Source organism: Petaurus breviceps, unplaced genomic scaffold (genome assembly GCF_028583685.1).
Source record: "Petaurus breviceps papuanus isolate PSGF00001 unplaced genomic scaffold, PetGlider_PUasm1.0 189, whole genome shotgun sequence".
Taxonomy (NCBI): domain Eukaryota; kingdom Metazoa; phylum Chordata; class Mammalia; order Diprotodontia; family Petauridae; genus Petaurus; species Petaurus breviceps.
Genome location: NW_027185809.1, coordinates 12,608,402 through 12,626,275, shown reverse-complemented (window position 1 = coordinate 12,626,275; position 17,874 = coordinate 12,608,402). Strand labels below are relative to the sequence as shown.

General features: G+C 42.1%; 1 protein-coding gene across 1 annotated transcript in view; it reads left to right on the top strand.

Annotated features, from left to right (window-relative positions):
- Positions 1 to 17,874, top strand: part of VASH1 (vasohibin 1) — a 36,586-nt gene that overhangs the window by 10,364 nt on the left and 8,348 nt on the right. The window contains exons 2-6 of the mRNA XM_069091907.1: positions 197 to 285; positions 1,560 to 1,616; positions 3,968 to 4,042; positions 7,256 to 7,637; positions 10,483 to 10,595. Of these exons, the coding sequence (XP_068948008.1) occupies positions 197 to 285; positions 1,560 to 1,616; positions 3,968 to 4,042; positions 7,256 to 7,637; positions 10,483 to 10,595 (716 nt within the window). The remainder of the gene's footprint in view (positions 1 to 196; positions 286 to 1,559; positions 1,617 to 3,967; positions 4,043 to 7,255; positions 7,638 to 10,482; positions 10,596 to 17,874) is intronic.

Genomic DNA, 17,874 nt, shown 5'->3' with positions numbered 1-17,874 from the left:
GGAAGGAAGGAAGGAAGGAAGGAAGGAAGGAAGGAAGGAAGGAAGGACAGATTGAAAGAGGAGATTGAGTGGTGGGATGGAAAAGATCAATTATTTTGTACCTTCTCACAAAATCAAGCCTGGCTTGACTGGAAGATTCAAGGACTAAATGTCTCTTCTCCTTGTGACCAGGATTCTATTTCTTTTGTTTCCCCAGACTCCCATACCAAGTGTGCCTACATTCCAGCCATCCACATCTATCCCTGAGCGCCTGGAAGCCATACAGCGTTATATCAGGGAGCTGCAGTATCCTTTGCCACACTGAGGAGTGCATCTCATGTTCTTTCCCTGGGACCACCCAAGCCTATCCAAAGGAAGGCACCACTATCTCTTGGATTACCCTGAGATGGAAGCTGAGCCCGAAAGCAGTCTGTTTTCCTTCCATTTTGTTATGGATTAAATGAGATGATAATTGTAAAGCACTTCACATAGTGCCTGGCATATAGCAGCTGCTTATTAAGTATTTGTTCCCTTCCCCTTCACCTTGTGGGCCCAGTGGATAAAGTGCTGGGCTTGAAGTCAGAAGACCTGAGTTCAAATCCAGTCCCAGATACTTACTCACTGTGGGACAACTCACCTAAACTCTTACTTTAACGCTTAGCATAATGCCTGGCACACAATAGACCCTATAAATGTTTGTTCCCTTCCCCTGCCTCTGAGAGAATTAGAATTGTGGATGTCTCCTGAGATATGTTATAGACTCCAGAATCCCCAAAATTAGGGCCATACAGGGGAGAAACATTTATTAAACTCCTACTGTTTTCCAGTCACTGTGCTAGGCTCTGAAGATCGAAAGAGCTCTATACTTGCATGACACATTTTTAAGTTGAATCTGCATTATTAACATGTTCCCATCGCTTTCTCTAGGCTAGGCAAAAAACAAAACAGCATTTCAAGCCCTGATTCATAGCATTTGCAGATTTCTGAGGTGTAAACGCTCATATAACATTTAACAATCAGCTCTGCTGACTTGAACTGTCTCCCCGCGCGTGCCCAGATATAAAGACAAGGCAAAACGATGCCTGCCTTCAATGAGCTTGCATTCTGTTGGAGAGAAACAACATATACATATTATGCTTATGGAAACTTCGTGTATCACATATACACAAAGTAACTTTGAGGAAGAAAGTACAGACCTAATGAAAAGAGGGGTTTAACAGCAAAATGCAGGCTCCAAACGGCAAAATGGAAGGATAGGAAACACTGCGAAAGAGGCACTGGAGGGTTGGTGTGGGTGGTTATGAGGGAGTAGGGAGTGGTGCTCAGAGAAAGGAGTTTTGACTACACTTACTACCACTCGGAATCACATGGAGTGGAGCCATAGGATCATAGATTGTTGTGCGCTTCACAGTAGCAAAGGTAACATTGATTCTACCATTTGGTCCCTGAAAAAGAGGTTGTAAAAATGAGTTATTCCCGTGGCAGAAGGACATGTGTCCAAGAGGCAATGTGGCATTCCCATCCTTGATTTCTGTTCCCTTCTAGGGGAAGTCAAATGACCCTTAACCTTATGCCCACAGGTACAATCATACAGGGACACAGTTCTTTGAAATTAAGAAGAGCAGACCTCTGACTGGGTAAGTGCTGCCTTCCACTGTTCTGGTCAGAACTGTTCCCCACTGAACAAGAGATGAGCTCAACATGCCTCCTGCATTCCTGGGCAGCTATGCTTTTCAACAGGGATGTATCAGGCTATTCCTAGAGGAATATAAGGTTATCCAGGGTGGAGGCAGGGTCTTCATACAAATGGAATTAGGTTAAATTGAAAGGCAAGGGCAGCCTTGAAGAGAAAACGAATGCACAAAAGGGTGATATGCAGCCTGGAGTGCTTTGGTAGTTGGGAAGATGGGGCACAGGGAACAGGATTAAGGGCTAATTAAATTTATCAGATGATGAAGATATAAAGATAAAAAAATTACACATTCCCTAACCTCAAAGGTTTTATACTCTACAAGATAAAAATGATTAAGAAATAGGAGATAGAGAGTGGCCTGAAAGATTGGCGGAAGGATATATGCCTTCTAACTGAGGATCAAGTGAGGTTTCATGGAGGAGATAGCACCTGAGTAGGACCTTGAAGGAGTGGAAAGATGTCAAGAGTTCATTCTATACAGGTAGGGCAGAGGTGGAAGAAAGAGTAATTAGATAAGTAAGGAATGACTAGTCCATTGTGGCTAGAATTTAGAGTAGATGAAGGATAGAAGTATGCAATACAGCTGGAAAGGTAGGTCAGAGGAAGATTATGAAGACCCTCTAATGCCAGGATAAGGAGTTTATATTTTATTGGTAGGTAATGGAAATAACTTGTGCCTTAGGAGTGCATACACACACACATACGTATGTATATATCAGATCTTTTTTTTAATCACTGAATGGAGAAGCGTCTTCCTTGTAGAGTCACCATCTAGAACCTAAACTGAGAGGTAAGGAGCAGTCCTCCTATGCCTTAGGGAGGTCTCTGTTACTTTAGTAAAAGCTCTAAAATGGGGTTTTAATCTATGATCTGTGAACTTTTTAAAAACATTTTTATTATTGAATTTCAATATAATTGTCTTTTTAATCCTTTTGCAAAAATCCTTTTTTACTTTATTTTATGCATTTGAAAACATTGTTCTGAGAAGGGTATAGACTTCACTAGACTAGGGTCTCTATCCCAAAAAAGGGATAAGAACTCCACTCTAAAAGGAATTGGAATCCATTTGACAGAATCTAGGCCTGCCCACATTTTCCTCCCCTCCACTCCTTCCTCACCTCCAAACCTCCCAATACTTAATGAGAGGCTAGTACCTAGTGAAGATACCTGGAGAAGATTTCAAGATTGATACCTATTATGAGTCCTTTTTTTTTGGTCATTTTTCTTTTGGGTTTTTTTTTTGTCATTTCTTTTGTCTCTTTTGTTATTTCTTTCATTTCTCAATGAATTACCTGGTAAGAGCTGAAGAATGCCCTATTCCCTTCTTTTGTGAGGGGAACAGTCTGAGTCTGGGTTTCCAGAGGTCTAGTATGATGAGATAGGTCTGATCAACTGGAGGAAAGGATCCCAGTTGCTTTGGAACTACAATCTAATAAAGTCCCATGCGTTCCAAACACAAGAGTCTAGGAACAATGGGACTTGCAGTTAACTGAATTTAGACTGTCTAAAATTGTTATCTAAGGACGATAGAGCATCGAACCAGTTGCAGACTAGTGATTACTCCCAGTTATATGCTTCTTGGACAAACCATTATTGAATCACAGGGCTTAAATGTTCCTGCCTCCACCCCTTCTTTCCCTGGGGTACACCAGCTGTTTTGGTCCCTTTGGAAAACAGTTATTAAAAGAGAAGAGGTCAACCCTGAGGCCTTGGGGAAAGCATAATGGGTTTTTTCTTTCTCCCCTCCACCTCCCTGAACGCCTACCCATCTAAGTTGGGGGCTTTCACCCTCTGCTAATGACTGTCAGATGCATGGGGGTGGGTGAAGGGATATAAAGGCTAACTGGCCTACCTGCCATTGCTCTATTTCTCCCTCAGGAGGTCTCTTGGATCAGGAGTCCAGGGTTTGGAACATGTGGGTAGGAGGGCAGGGTAGCAGAAGAAGTGTAATACAGGGGGAGAGGGAGCAACTTCTCCCTTTCTTTTTCATCACACTGAAAGCTTCCCCCTTTTCTCTTTTTCTCTCATTCCCCATCCATCTCCAAAAAGTAGCCCTTTCTCTTCTTTCACAAGGTAGAGAGGACATGTAACTGAGATACACCAAACCAAAGCAAAGCCAGCCAAGAAAGTGACAGTTGTCTGTTTTCATTTGTTTTGCTCATTGCTTGCCCTCTTTTCCGCGTCTTGCCCGTTTCAGCCTTCCTTGTCTCCCCCTCTCCCCTCAGCAGTGTTCTCCTCTGGGCCCAAGGACAAGTGAAGCATTCTGCCTAGGTCTGACACTCTCTTTCCCCACAGGCTGATGGACCTGGCTAAGGAGATGACCAAAGAGGCTCTGCCAATCAAATGCCTCGAAGCTGTGATCCTGGGAATGTATCCTTTCTCCTTGCTCCACGCCCTTCTCTCCTATCACTGCTCTACCTTTTCTTCGACCCAACACGACCCAAGGCATGGTAGAAAGAGCACTAGTGGGGCGGCCAGGTGGCGCAGTGAGTAAGAGCACCGGCCCCAGAGTCGGGATGACCTGGGATCGAATCCAGGCTCAGACACTTAACACCCACCCAGAAACACCTGGCCGTGCAACCTTGAGCAAGTTACTTAACCCCAATTGCTTAGGGGCAGCCAAGTGGCTCAGCAAGTATGAGCACCGGCTCCAGTGTCGGGATGGCCTGGGATCGAATCCAGGCTCTGATACTTAGCACCACACCTAGAAATAACTGGCCCTGTAACCTTGAGCAAGTTACTTAACCCCAATTGCTTAGGGGTGGCCAGGTGGCGCAGTGAGTGAGAGCACCGGCCCCAGAGTTGGGATGACCTGGGATCGAATCCAGGCTCTGATACTTAGCACCACACCTAGAAATAACTGGCCCTGTAACCTTGAGCAAGTTTCTTAACCCCGATTGCTTTAAAAAAAAACAAAAACGAGCACTGGTTATGAATCAGAAATGCCAGGCACAAGTCTTGGCTCTGCCTCCCACTACTTGTGGGACTTCGAGCAAGTTTCTTTCCTCTCTGCATCTCAGTTTCCTCATATGTAAAATAAGGGAATTGTGCCAGGTCTCTAAAGACTTTGTCATTTCCAAAAATTCTATATTTCTGTTCAGCCTCTTCTCCCATGTATTTTTGGTACAAGAGTGGAATGATCTCTGTGTCTGTAGACTATGACTGAGTGAAACCTGCATCTCTTACATCACAGGCCCACCCTTGAATTATAAACTATAAGGAACTGTTAGGAAAAAGCAACTGGAAGATGAATGAGCAGGACAGGGCAACTGTACTAGCCACAGCCCAAAGGGAGAGTGAGTGCACGAGTGTGTGTGTGTGGATATGAGTGTGCATGTGTGTGTTGTGCACATGTACATGAGTACACATGTGTGTGCATGTTCATGAGTGGAGTGTGTGTGTGGTATACCACCTGACCTAGAAGTTCATCTTCACTCTAACTGCTCACCATTTAGAAAAGGGTTGGAAGAGAGAAGAATAATACTCACTGTAACAGAGGAAGAGATTAAAGAGAGGATAGGTCATCATCAGGGCCAAGAGAAGGAGAACTACATTCTTGGAACACTCTCTGGATACAAAAAAAAAAAACAAACAAAAACCCATTTATCTTTGTAGGAGCAGAATCTGGGAAGAATTTGTCTTGGTCAGACATGGGAATCATGGACTCTGGGTGATTCAAAGAACTGGAGAAAAAATCCAGGAAATCAAGAGTTCACGAATTTTAGTTTTATCTCTTTCTAAAGCCAATCATATTTTCTTCCTCTCCAGTTCTTATGGGCTGGGGGGGTCATAGATTTAAAGTAGGAAAAGACTTTAGAAGCTGTTTGGTCTAAACCCCTCCACCCATTTTATAGATGAGATAACCAAGGCCTATTAGTTTGTAAACTAAACATGTAATAAGTGTTTGAGGTAGTTTTGGGGGGTTTTTTTGAGAGGGGAAGGCAGCTAGTAAGTTTGCCAAGTGTCTGAGGCCAAATTTGAACTCAGATCCTCCTGACTCCAGGGCTAGTGCTCTATTTACTGCTCCATCTAACTGCCCCTTGAGGCAGTTTTTAAACCCAGGTCTTCCTGACTCCAAGTCCACTATTATATCCCACATACCAGTGATATCTAACTCAAATAGAAATGGGGACCACTAAACATAAAGATCCTTGCAGGCCATATATTAACTTAGAAAAACCACACATGTTTATATATTTCTTTTTTACTGATACATCAACATATTAAAATTAGATAGGATCTACACTTTATTCTGGTCCAGACTGTACTCAGAAATGTTGGGAGTCACATGCACCTGGGGCTCGCATGTTTGACCCCTCTGCTCTATACATGCTGCCTCTCTGCTTATTTTAACATATAAAATAGGGTTAGAAATTATCACTCTCCACCCCAGGGGTATAAAAATTTGTTCACTCACCTTTTTCCAAAAATGTCTCAAAAGTATATTCTAGGGGAATTGTATAAATGAGCTGCCCCTGACAGAAGGCATTTTCATATGGCTGTGAGAAGACTCCATTATTTCATCATTATCGGGGACTCCCTCTACCAACATAGATCATATGTCATTTTGTTGAGTCGTCAGGAGTCGCTTGAGCCACATATCAAGTGTGTGCAGAGGAAGGCCAGAGTCACAAGCCTAGTTAGCATCGGAGGCAGGATTTGAACCCAGGTCTTCCTGACCCCAGCCCCCAGAATCCTCTCCTCTGAGTCATGCTACCTATATGAGAAATGAAGTAGCTCTGAGATCTTCGGGACCATGACTGACAGCTTCTCCCAGGAACCAAGTTCACTTCCCCAGAAAGTATAAAGGTTGGTACCAAGGACAAAGAGCTTGACCCTCATTTATGGGATAAACTCCCACTTTGGAATTTGAATCCAATCAAAACAAGGTGCTACTCTCTGGGTGTTATATGTAGTCATTAGACTCCCTTAAAGGGCATTCAGGCATTCCTGAAGGGTTTATGAGGCACTTGTACCAGATGGAAATCTCCAATTCCACCCTACTTCTTCTTGTTCCATCATTTCCGTTGTATCTGGCTCTTCATGACCCCATCTGGGGTTTTCTTGGCAAAGATACTAGAGTGGTTGGCCATTTCCTTCTCTAGCTCATTTTACAGATGAGGAAATGGAGTTAAGCAACTTACCCAGGGTCACACAGCCAATAAGTGTCTAAGGTCAGATTTGAACTCAGGAAGATGAGTCTTCCTGACTCTAGGCTTAGCACTCTATCCACTGAGCCACCTAGCTGCCCCCTCCATCCTACTACTTGCAAAGAAGCACTTTAGGTGAAAAGGGGGCCTAAGAACTGAGCTTCAGACCACTGTAGTAGGCCCATACCCTAGATCAGCAGGGCTAGGATCCCTCCACTTTCACTGCCACCAACCCCTTACCTCAGAGACAATGACAAGCAAAAACAGAGGAGTTGTTACCCCCAGAAGGATCTGGGACTCAAATATCATCAATTACTGAAAGCCCCATCTGAAGAAGTTCCATTAAGTAACAGTAGCATCTTGGGAAATCTACCCAGCCCATTGTGGTTGGCTTCTCTTTGGTTGTTTTCCTGAACAAGACTGGTGTGACCAGTTACCTCACCAACAGCATGCCCACACTGGAGCGCTTCCCCATCAGCTTCAAAACCTACTTCTCAGGGAATTACTTCCGACACATCGTGCTGGGGGTGAACTTTGGGGGTCGTTATGGAGCGCTAGGCATGAGCCGCCGTGAGGATCTCATGTATAAGCCTCCAACTTTCCGCACCCTCAGTGAACTGGTCCTGGATTATGAGGCTGCCTACCAGCGCTGCTGGCATGTCCTGAAGAAGGTGAAGCTTGGCCAGTGTGTATCTCATGACCCCCATAGCGTGGAGCAGATTGAGTGGAAACACTCTATCTTGGATGTGGAGAAGCTGGGGCGAGAGGATTTCCGGAAGGAACTAGAGAGGCACGCCCGGGACATGAGGCTGAAGGTTAGTTATGGAAGAAAGGAGTTTAGGGATGTTGGGAGAGGAAGAGAAGTTAGTTTGCTTTTATGGAAAGAGTATTAACCAGGGAATCTAAAATACCTGAGTATTATCATTACCTGCAAAAGGCATTTTTAAAGTTTTAAAATCTCTGGGCCTTAGTTTCTTCACTTATAAAATGAAGGAATTAGCCCACATGATATGGAAAGTCCCTTCCAGTTCTAATATTATATGAGTCTGAAAACCTGACTGCACAGAGAGAGAGTTAGTCAATAGATTGAGTCACAGAATCAGGATCCATAAAGATCTCCACAGGGGGGCCCTCACTATTCAGATGAAATTTAATAGAGATAAATGTAAAGTTCTATACCTTGGCTCAAAAAATCAACTGTAGAAATACAGGATGGCAGAGATATAACTAGCCTATAGTTAACTGTGGCACTGATGTAGGGAGTTTTGGAGTCTTACAAGCTCAATATGAGCCAGCAATATGATATCAGTGAATAGACATTCATTACACACTCAATGTGTACCAGGCACTGTGGTATAATTCAAATGAAATGCTCCTTAATCGAGGAATAGGTCTAGAATCAGGAAGAGTACTCCCATTACACTCTAAGTCATATCATATCTGGGATGTTAAAATCTGGTTACCACATGTTAGGAAGAATATTAATAAAGTATAACATGCCCACAGGATAACCAAGAACTGGAAACCGTGCCATGAGACCATCACATGAAACTAGGGATGTTTAACCTGGAAAAGAGAAGACTTGAGGGTCAGGAACTGAAGAACATGGTTATGGTCTTAAAGGTGCTTAGCACAGTTTGTGACACATAGTAGGTGTTTAATAAAGGTTTATTAATTGATTGTTTCAAACATTTACAAGCAGGTTGTCCAGTTAGAAGAGGGACTATCAATGAGCCCCAGGAGTTAGAACTAGAAACAATGGCTATGACCTGCAAAGAAGCAGATTTTAGCTTAATATAATGCAAAGTTCCTTTAATTAAGGCTATCCCAAAGTAAAATGGACAGTTTCAGGAGATAGACTTTTCTGAAAGCCACCAGACTTTCAACTGGAATCAAATGACTTTTCAGGTATATTTTGGAAAGGGGAGAGGAGGGAGAAAGGAAAGAAGAAGGAAGGAAGGAAGGAAAGAAGGAAGGAAGGAAGGAAGGAAGGAAGGAAGGAAGGAAGGAAGGAAGGAAAGAAGGAGAGAAGGAAGGAAGGAAAGAAAGAAGAAGAAGGAAGGAAAGATTTATTAGGTGCTGGAAACTACACAAAATACTTTACAATTATTTCTTTTTATCTTCACAACAAGCCTATGAGATAGGTGCTATTATTATCCCCATTTTACAGTTGAAGAAACTGAGGCAGGATGGGGTTAAGTAATTTGTTCAGAGTCACACAACTTGTAAGTGTCCAAGTTCAACTTTGAACTCAGGTCTTCCTGATTCCAGCACCACTGCTTTATCCACAGTGGCTCCTGGCTACCTCTAAATGATCTTTAATATCCTTTAAACTCTGAGATTTTGTGTGTGTGTGTGTGTATGTGTGTGTGTGTGTGTGTGTGTGTCAACAATGAAGTATTCAGAATGCCTAGGGTAACTATAAATATGTAAAGTATAGTTATTAATCACAAAATGTAACAGGCTCTCTATGTGGGGGGGTGTAGCTAGAACATTTATTCAAATACCAGAAAACTGAGTCCCAAAACCAGAAAGTCAAAGCCATCACAGTAGCCACTGTACCAGCAGTCCTCAGCAGTCCTTAGCAGAAGTTCTGGCTGGCTGGCGAGAGTTCTTGCTGCCACCGCTGCCGCTTCTAGTCACCACACTGGCTCCAGCGAGGTCCTGCCCTACCCCTTCCTGCTATGTCAGCAAGTTCAAGGAGCATGGAAGATCTTCAAATCCCATCACCATGAATGTGTGATTCTTTGAGGTCCTGTAGATAAAGATGACAGTTGATTTGACCAGCAGAGAGTAGTACTCCATAGGATTAGTTCATGGGGACAATCCAGGAAGGTTGGGATATAGTGAGGTGAGGAGAGGGCCCCTTCCTCTTCTCTCCCTATAACCTCCAAACTGAGCCCCAAAGTCCTCCCATGATGCCCTGGGCTTCAGGGCTGAAGAGTGCCTTTCCTCCTGGCCACCTGTGAGCTTCCAGAAAAGAGTCTTGAATTCTAAGCCTCCACTGTCAATTTCTACAAAAGCTGAAATTGTATAAGCTGTTATTAGTAAACCAGTTTAGTTTAACTACGAAAGTACTTTATAATTATCCTCTCAATATATACCCTGTCAGTATAGTTCTAGAAACTGTACTAACCAAACCAAGGTCTCTGGTCACATTAGTCCAGAGGCATGTGGGTTAACCAATACTTTTCCATTGGAGAAAGAGGATTGAGCAATAGTAGAACGTGTAGTCCTTAGTAGGCAAACTATTTTTTCCTACCTGACATAATGATAGGGGAAATTTGGGGATGGGGAAGGGAAGTGATACAGAGCAGGGGCAGGCAAGTCCAAACAATGACGTTAGTCATCTTTGGGTATGAAGGCCCCCTCAAAGCTGGATTCTAGTCTGTGTTTAATCTTTAGAGTGAGTATGATTGCTGCTGAGACTATCACAGTAGCAGAGGTGGGGGTGCTGAGATGAGCCAGGCATTACCAGGTCTCTTGTAGTATAAGCATCAGGAATAGCTGAAAAGTCCCTAAGTAAAGGATGATCTAGGGATTCTCAGGGCTTTCCTCCCTGAAATCCTTTGGCCTTTTGGAGCTCATTTGGGCTGTGTGCTCTCAGGTCCTAAGGGATGTCTTGAACTTCCCTCATCTCCTTTCTCCTGATGTTTACAGATCAGCAAAGGGGCTGGCCCACCCTCTCCTACCAAGGATCGGAAAAAGGATGTATCTTCCCCACAGCGGAGCCAGTCGAGTCCACACCGTCGCAATAGTCGAGGAGAGAGACGGTAAGGAAATGGGTAATTGATAATGAGGTGGAGCAGAGATGAGGGATTTTTCGAATTGCTTTATTTTCCCCATCTCTTCTTTTATCCTGCCTAAATAATAATTACAATTGACACGGTGTATAGTGCTTAAAGGTTTGTAAATTCTGAGAACGTTGCATTGGACCACCAGGGTTTGATCCTCACAACCACCTTAGGTAGGTAATGTAAACATTATTTTCCCCATTTTATAGTTGAAGAAACTGAGGTTCAGAGAAGTTAAAGAACAAAATAAACTTCATAATTAATAAGATGAAAAAGACATGTCTGCATAGTAGTTCATCTGAAAAAGATTTGGGGGATTTTAGTAGATTCAAAGCTCAATATAATGATAATAGCACCTAGTATTTACATGGTAATACTATGTGCCACACACTATACTAAGTGGCTTTACAAATGTTATTCATTTGGTCCTCATAAGAACCACTATGAGCTAAATACTATTACTATTCACATTTTTTAGTTAAGGAAACTGAGGCAAACAGAGGTTGAGATTTGTCCAGGGTTACACAGCTAGTGAGTGATGGAGGCTGGATTGGACATCCAGTCTTCCTGACAGCAGGCCCATTGTTCTGCCCTCACTGTCTATGTGTAATGGGAAATATCAATAACCAATGCCTTGAGTACCTTGCTTTACATTACTTTGTTAATCATCTGTGAGTTGTAATAATAAGAAGTATCTGTGATTTATAGTTAGAATATTGTCCCAGGTGAAAACCTGTACTGAAACTATGATGTAATCCCAGGTAAATACCTGTATCAGTTAATCTTATGAATATAAACATCATCATCTTTATATTAAAATATACTGAGTAAAAGGTGGACCTGATTTTTATGTAAAAGATAGACTTGCAAATGTTAAGACCTGTAAACGTAATAAACTTATGCTTGAGTAAAAGATTTGCTTGAGCCATAGAATAACCTATACGTTTATACCATGGATTGACGAGCTTGAGTCATACATGAATCAAGAGAACTGTAAATAACTGTGAACTCTGTAGTTTGGGGTCTCAGATCATACTGGGAAGACTGCAGACAACCACCTTTGTTTCTCTTAATAGAGGTTGGTTTATTTCCCCAGAAAGACTTCCCAGTTTCTTTTTAGCATATATACGTCAACAATGGCCAAGAAAGCTAGTGCAATCTTAGGCCACATTAAGAAAAGCATAGTTTCTAGGAATAAGGAGGTGATAATCCCATCATTCTCTGCCTTAATCAGACCACATCTGGAGTACTGAACCACATTTCAGGAAGGGTTTTATTAAGCCATAGACCATCCTGAGAAGAACAACCAGAGAGTTCATGCTATATAGGTTTGATTGAAGGAACTTAGTGACATTTGTCCTGGAGAAGAGAAGACTTATGAAGGATGTACAACTCTCTTCAAGAGTTTAAAGATCTATCATATGGAAAAAGACTTCTCCTAGAAGTCAAACTAGGATTAGTGGGTAGAAGTTTCAAGGAGAAAAATTTAGACGATGTCAAGCAGGGAGGAAGAAACCTCCCTAATAATTAGCATTGTCCAAAAATAGAATGGGCCACCTCCAGAGGTAATGAATTACCAATTACTAGAGGTCTCCAGGCAAAGTCTGGATTACTGCATCTCATATATGCTGTAAAAGGGATTCGTGTTCAGGGATAGTCTGGAATGATATTCCATGGTCTTACAGCCAGTCAGTAGCAGAGGCATGATTTGGTCACAGTTATCTACTGAATCCTAATCTAACACCCTTAAAAAAAAGTGATTACAAGATACTATTGAAATTGTTGGTACTCACAAGACCTTGTAATCACTTTTCTTAAGACCCCTGCTTATACCTATCATAGCTTCTTAAAGAAAATAAGACCCTAGCTACTCCCTGTTGTGGCTGTTTCCCCTGTGCTTTGGAGGAAAAGACTTTGTAATTAATAGAACCCCCCAAAAGGAATCCTACAACTGGGTGCATCTCCCCAAGCTATGGACCAGTTATACCTTTAAATTTAGAGCTGGAACTATATACCTGTAACAGGGGATTTATTTTTCCTTCATTCTCAATGGCTGGGGAGAGTAGGGAGAAGGCAGAATTTTGCTGATTGGAAAAAATACACACACACAACCACACATACAAAATTTTAAAAAGGAACCAAAAATATAGAGGGGACTGTAAGGTATGAGTTAGCTCAAACAACAAGCATTTATTAAGCAAAAACTATAGATGATGGGCACCAGAGATTTAAGGACAAAACAAAAACGTTCTCTCCTCTCAAGGAACTTACACTCACTTTGTTTGTTTTTAATAATATTTTATTTTTTCCAATTCCATGTAAATACATTTTTTCAATATTCCTTTTTGAAAGATTTTGAGTTCCAAATTTTTCTTCCTCTCTCCCTTTCCCCCTCCCCAAGATAGCAAGTAATCTAATATAGATTATACATGTGCAATCGTGTAAAACATATTTCCACATTAGTCATGTTGTGAAAAAGAAATAGAACAAAAAGAAAAAAGCACACACAAAGCCCCCCAAAAAGTGAAAATAGTATGTTTCCATCTGCATTCAAACTCCATAGTTCTTTCTCTGGATGTGGATAGTATTTTCCATCCTGAGTCTTTTGGAGCTGTCTTAGATCATTGTATTGCTGAGAAGAGCTAAACCAATTACAGTTAATCATCATACAATGTTGTTCTTAAGGGAGTTTACATTCTAACGGGGGTGTATGTGTATGAGTACACATACACACAGATACACACATACTCTACATTGTCCAGATAAATTGGTCTACTGGCTATTCCTCACACACAACAATCCATATTTCATGTCTATACCTTAGCACTGGTTATTCCTACTTAAAAGGCTGGAAAGGTAGGATGCGGCCAAATTGTGAGGAGATTTCAATGTCCCAAAGAGACAATTTTATTTGATCTTAGAGGTAATAAAGAGTTGTTGAATTTAGAAGTGACATAGACATGAACTTTAGAAATATCCCTTTGGTGGATGAGTAGAGGATATAGTGGAATGGGGGTGTATGGAGAGGGGAATATTGAAAGTGAGGAAACTAATTAAGAGTCTTTCATAGTAAGTAGGTGAGAGATTATGAGAGAATTGGGCCTGAAGTGAGGAAAACCTGAGTTCAAATCCAGTGTTAGAGACATATTAGTTGTATGACCCTAGGCAAATCATTTCACCTCTGTCTGCTTCTGGTTTCCCAAGGATAAAATGAGGATAATAATATCATCTGCCTTCCAAAGGTAGTGTAAACATGAGCCAAGATAACATTTGTAAAGTCCTTAGCAGAGTACCAGGCACATGGTAAGCACTTAATAAACACCTGTGTGTGCGTGAGAAAGACAGACAGACAGAGAGGAGACAGACAGAGGGGGGAGGGAGAGAGGGAGGGAGAAAGAGACAGAGAGAGAGACAGAGAAGAGAGGAGAGGAGGAGAGAGGGGAGCAAGAGAGGGGAGAGAGGGGGGGAGAGAGAGGGAGAGAGACAGAGAGACACAGAGAGAGAGAGACACAGAGAGAGAGAGACAGAGAGAGTGAGAGAGACAGACAGACAGACAGAGAGAGAGACAGAGAGAGAGAGAGAGAGAGAGGGAGGGAGGGAGGGAGGGAGAGAGGGGGAGAGAGAGAGAGAGAGAGAGAGAGAGAGAGAGAGAGAGAGAGAGAGAAGGAGACATATTGAGAGGTGTTATGGAAACAGAAATGAAAAGAATTGGCAACTGGTTAGATATATGGAGTGAAAGAGAGTGAGAAAGTAAGGACAGCATCAAGATTACAAACCTGTATGACTGGAAAGATGATTATACCTTTGAAAGTAATCGGGAAGTTCAGAAGAGAGGTGGGTTTTATGGGAAAGATAATTGAGTTCTCTTTTGGACATGCTGAGTTTGAGATGCTTCCATTTTGAAATGTCTAATAGGTGACATAAGACTGAAGCTAAGGGTAGAATCTAGACTAGGGATGAGATTTCTCTGCATAAAGACCATTAGATCCATGGGAGCTGATGAGAGCACCAAGTAAGGGATAAATGTGGCATAGACAGAGCCTTGGAGTTTACCCAAAGTTAGGGGGCATGAAATGAATGATGAGTCAGCAAAGGAGACTGGTAAGTAAGTAGCTAAGCTGGTAGGGGAAGAACCAAAGGAGACAAGTATTATGAAAACCCAAAGACAGGACAGCATTCAAAAGGAGAAGTAGATCAGTCCTGTCAAATGCTACAGAGAGGTCAAGAAAGATGAGAATTGAGACAAGGCCATGAGACTTGGAAATAAGAGATGGTTGATAACTTTGGAAAGAGCATGTTTCATTTGAGTGATGAGGTCAGAAGTCAGACTGGAGAGAATTTAGATTAGGAGAACATGAAGTGGAGTCAAAGAATATAGACAACTTTTTCAAGGAGGTTGACCAAGAAAGAGAAGAGAGATAATGGGAATAGAAGCAGAGGGGATAGTGGGGTCTATTAAGAGGTTTTTGTTTTGTTTTAAGCTGGGATAGACTTTGGTATGTTTATAGGAGACATTCAAGGAACTAGTAGACAGGAAGAGATTGAAGATTAGAGATGGAGGGTATCTTATAGAAAAGTGGGAGAGAATAGAACTAAAAATACATGTAGACGGGTTGGTTAAAAGGGCCACCTCTTCAACAGAGACTGGAATAGAAGAAGAAATCATGGGGGATGATGTCAAAACATTTTGAGATGAGGAGAAAGGGAGAAAGTCACCTGGCAAGGCCTCTGACCCAAAAGACTGTTAGAGGGGAAGGAGTGTGTTGAATCAATCAAGAAGCATCGATTAAGCACCAATGCTTGGAGTTATGGGTATACACAGTAGTTGTGACAGAGGTGAAGACCCAGTAAAATAGAGAAGAAGCAGCCAGACTTGTAGGAGGAAGACCAAGAGAGAGAAAATTCTGTTAAGACACAAGGTTGGAAGGGTTTAGAAAAGAATGAAAAGAGAAATAAAGGTGCTCACTGTAGACATTTCCAAGGAGTGTAGAAAGGGGAGGAGAGAGAAAAGATAATAACTTGAAGGAATAGTAGACATAGTGAAAGATTTTTGGTGGGTGTTAATGGATGGAGGAAGATTTGGGCATATTTGAAGAGTGTAGAGAAGGAACCAGTGGATGGGAAAAGGTTGAAAATTAGAAGGTTGGAATAATTGAGGTGGCAATTTTGTGGAGTATATGGGAGGGGACAAAATCAAGGGCACATGTAGAAGGGTAAGCCTTTGTAGGGGAAAAGGTCACTTCTTTGTCAGATACTGGGGTAAAGACAAAGAGTGGAGAGTGATATCAAAGGATCATGAAAGGGGGTGGTCAGGTGGCTCAGCGAGTAAGAGCACCGGCTCCAGTGTCGGGATGACCTGGATCAAATCCGGGCTCAGATACTCAGCACCATACCCAGAAATAACTGGCCGTGTAACCTTGAGCAAGTTACTTAACCCCAATTGCTTTTAAAAAAAAAAAGGATCATGAGATCAAGAGAAAGAGAAAAGGATCTCTTAGAGAATGGCCTCAGTTTTTGTTTTGTTTTCAGTTAAGTAAGAGGTAAGGTCTTCTTCCAAATAAGAATAGGGAAGAGGAGGTGTGGAAGAGAGAAGATTTGGAATAGCTTCAATAAGAAGTGAAATACAGTATGATAGTTACAAGGAACAGTTTTTTTTTGTAGAAAAAAAGTCAGTCTACTCTTTTGTTCTAAAACTTTCCCAGACTCCCTTTATGCCCCCAAGTCAGCATTTGTGGGTTCCAGAATTATATTTCAAGTCCAAAAAGGTTATATGTTGTTGTTCAGTCATTTTTCAGTCATGTCGAATTCTTCATGCCCCCATTTGGGATTTTATTGGCAAAAATACTGGAGTGGTTTACTTCTACAACTCATTTTACAGATGAGGAAACGGAAGTAAACAGAGTTAAGTGACTTGCCCAGGTTCACCCAGCTTATAAGTATCTGAGGTCAGATTTGAACTCAGGAAAATTAGTCTTTCTGACTCTATTGCATCACCCAGTGTAGTAGTAATGTAATTTGAAGATCCCCTTGTATTGGCAAGTAGTCAACACCTTGTTTCAAGTGTGATTGTATCAAGTATTACCATCCAGAACTTGTGAATCCCACAGTGGAAGGAACTTCCTGTAGTAACAGGGAGGAGCTAATACCTTATATAAGGAAAAGCCCAAGCTGAGAGAGGCCAGAACTTCTCTCAGAAAGCATCTGGAGGCTGGGCTGCTACTGCTAGACTGAGGACCGAACTGAGAATTGAGGAGAACTGAGAGGAGAAATAAGAACTGAGACAGAAATTCTTGGAGTGAGCTACGTGGAGGCTGAGGAGGAGAGGCCCAGACTAGAAAAAGTGATCTTGATTTTGAGAACAGAACTTAGGTGGCAGAGCTTCTTCCGAGAGCCAGCCAGAACTTCTGCTGAAGAGCTACCATGAGTGAGAGACGGGGATCCCTGCTTGAGGGAACTTGTTCTGTTGTGAAGGTTTGGGAATGTGGGTGTTCACTGCATTAACCATGTGTACCAATTTCGTGGTTACTGTAATGACTTTGACTTTCTTGTTCTGGGACGTGGTTTCCTGCTATTTGAATAAGGACACTGTGAGCTTCAATATGGAACAGGAACTGCACAGAGAGCTAGATAAGAAACTGGGAGCTGTCTGCCTTTGAACTAAGGTGGCAGTTGGTTAGATCTGGGCAGGAGCTGGGACCATGGAAGAGGAGCCATGGGAGCTGAGAGCCTGCCCTGAGTCAAGATGAAAAGACTTCTCCTTTGGTATTTAATGCTAACAGGTGATATTGTAACTTAATTGTGACTTAGAGGTGGATGGCTTTTGTACTTTCCCCTACCCCTTAAGAGGGTACTGAGTTGTGACATGATGTTGCAACTTAATTGCACCCCATGGGTGGAAGACTTTGACCTTTGTACAATGTGTCAATTTACCGTGTAATCAGAATCTTGAAAGCTGTTCACAGTAGCAGTCTTCTGGAAAGCTGCTTATGCTTGGCTTTATACCTAGCTGCCCTAGAAAGCTTATATAGTCAAATTACACTAGAAAATACCCTATTCTAGGGTTGGGGAACCTGTAGCCTCATGTGGCCCTCTAAGTCCTCAAGTGCTGCCCTTTGACTGAATCCAAACTTCATGCAACAAATTCCCTTAATAAAAGTATTCATTCTGTAAAACTTGGACTCAGTCAAAAGGCTGCATTCAAGGACCTAGAAGGCCACATGTTCCCCAACCCCTGGCATATTCTATTAACAGGAAACAG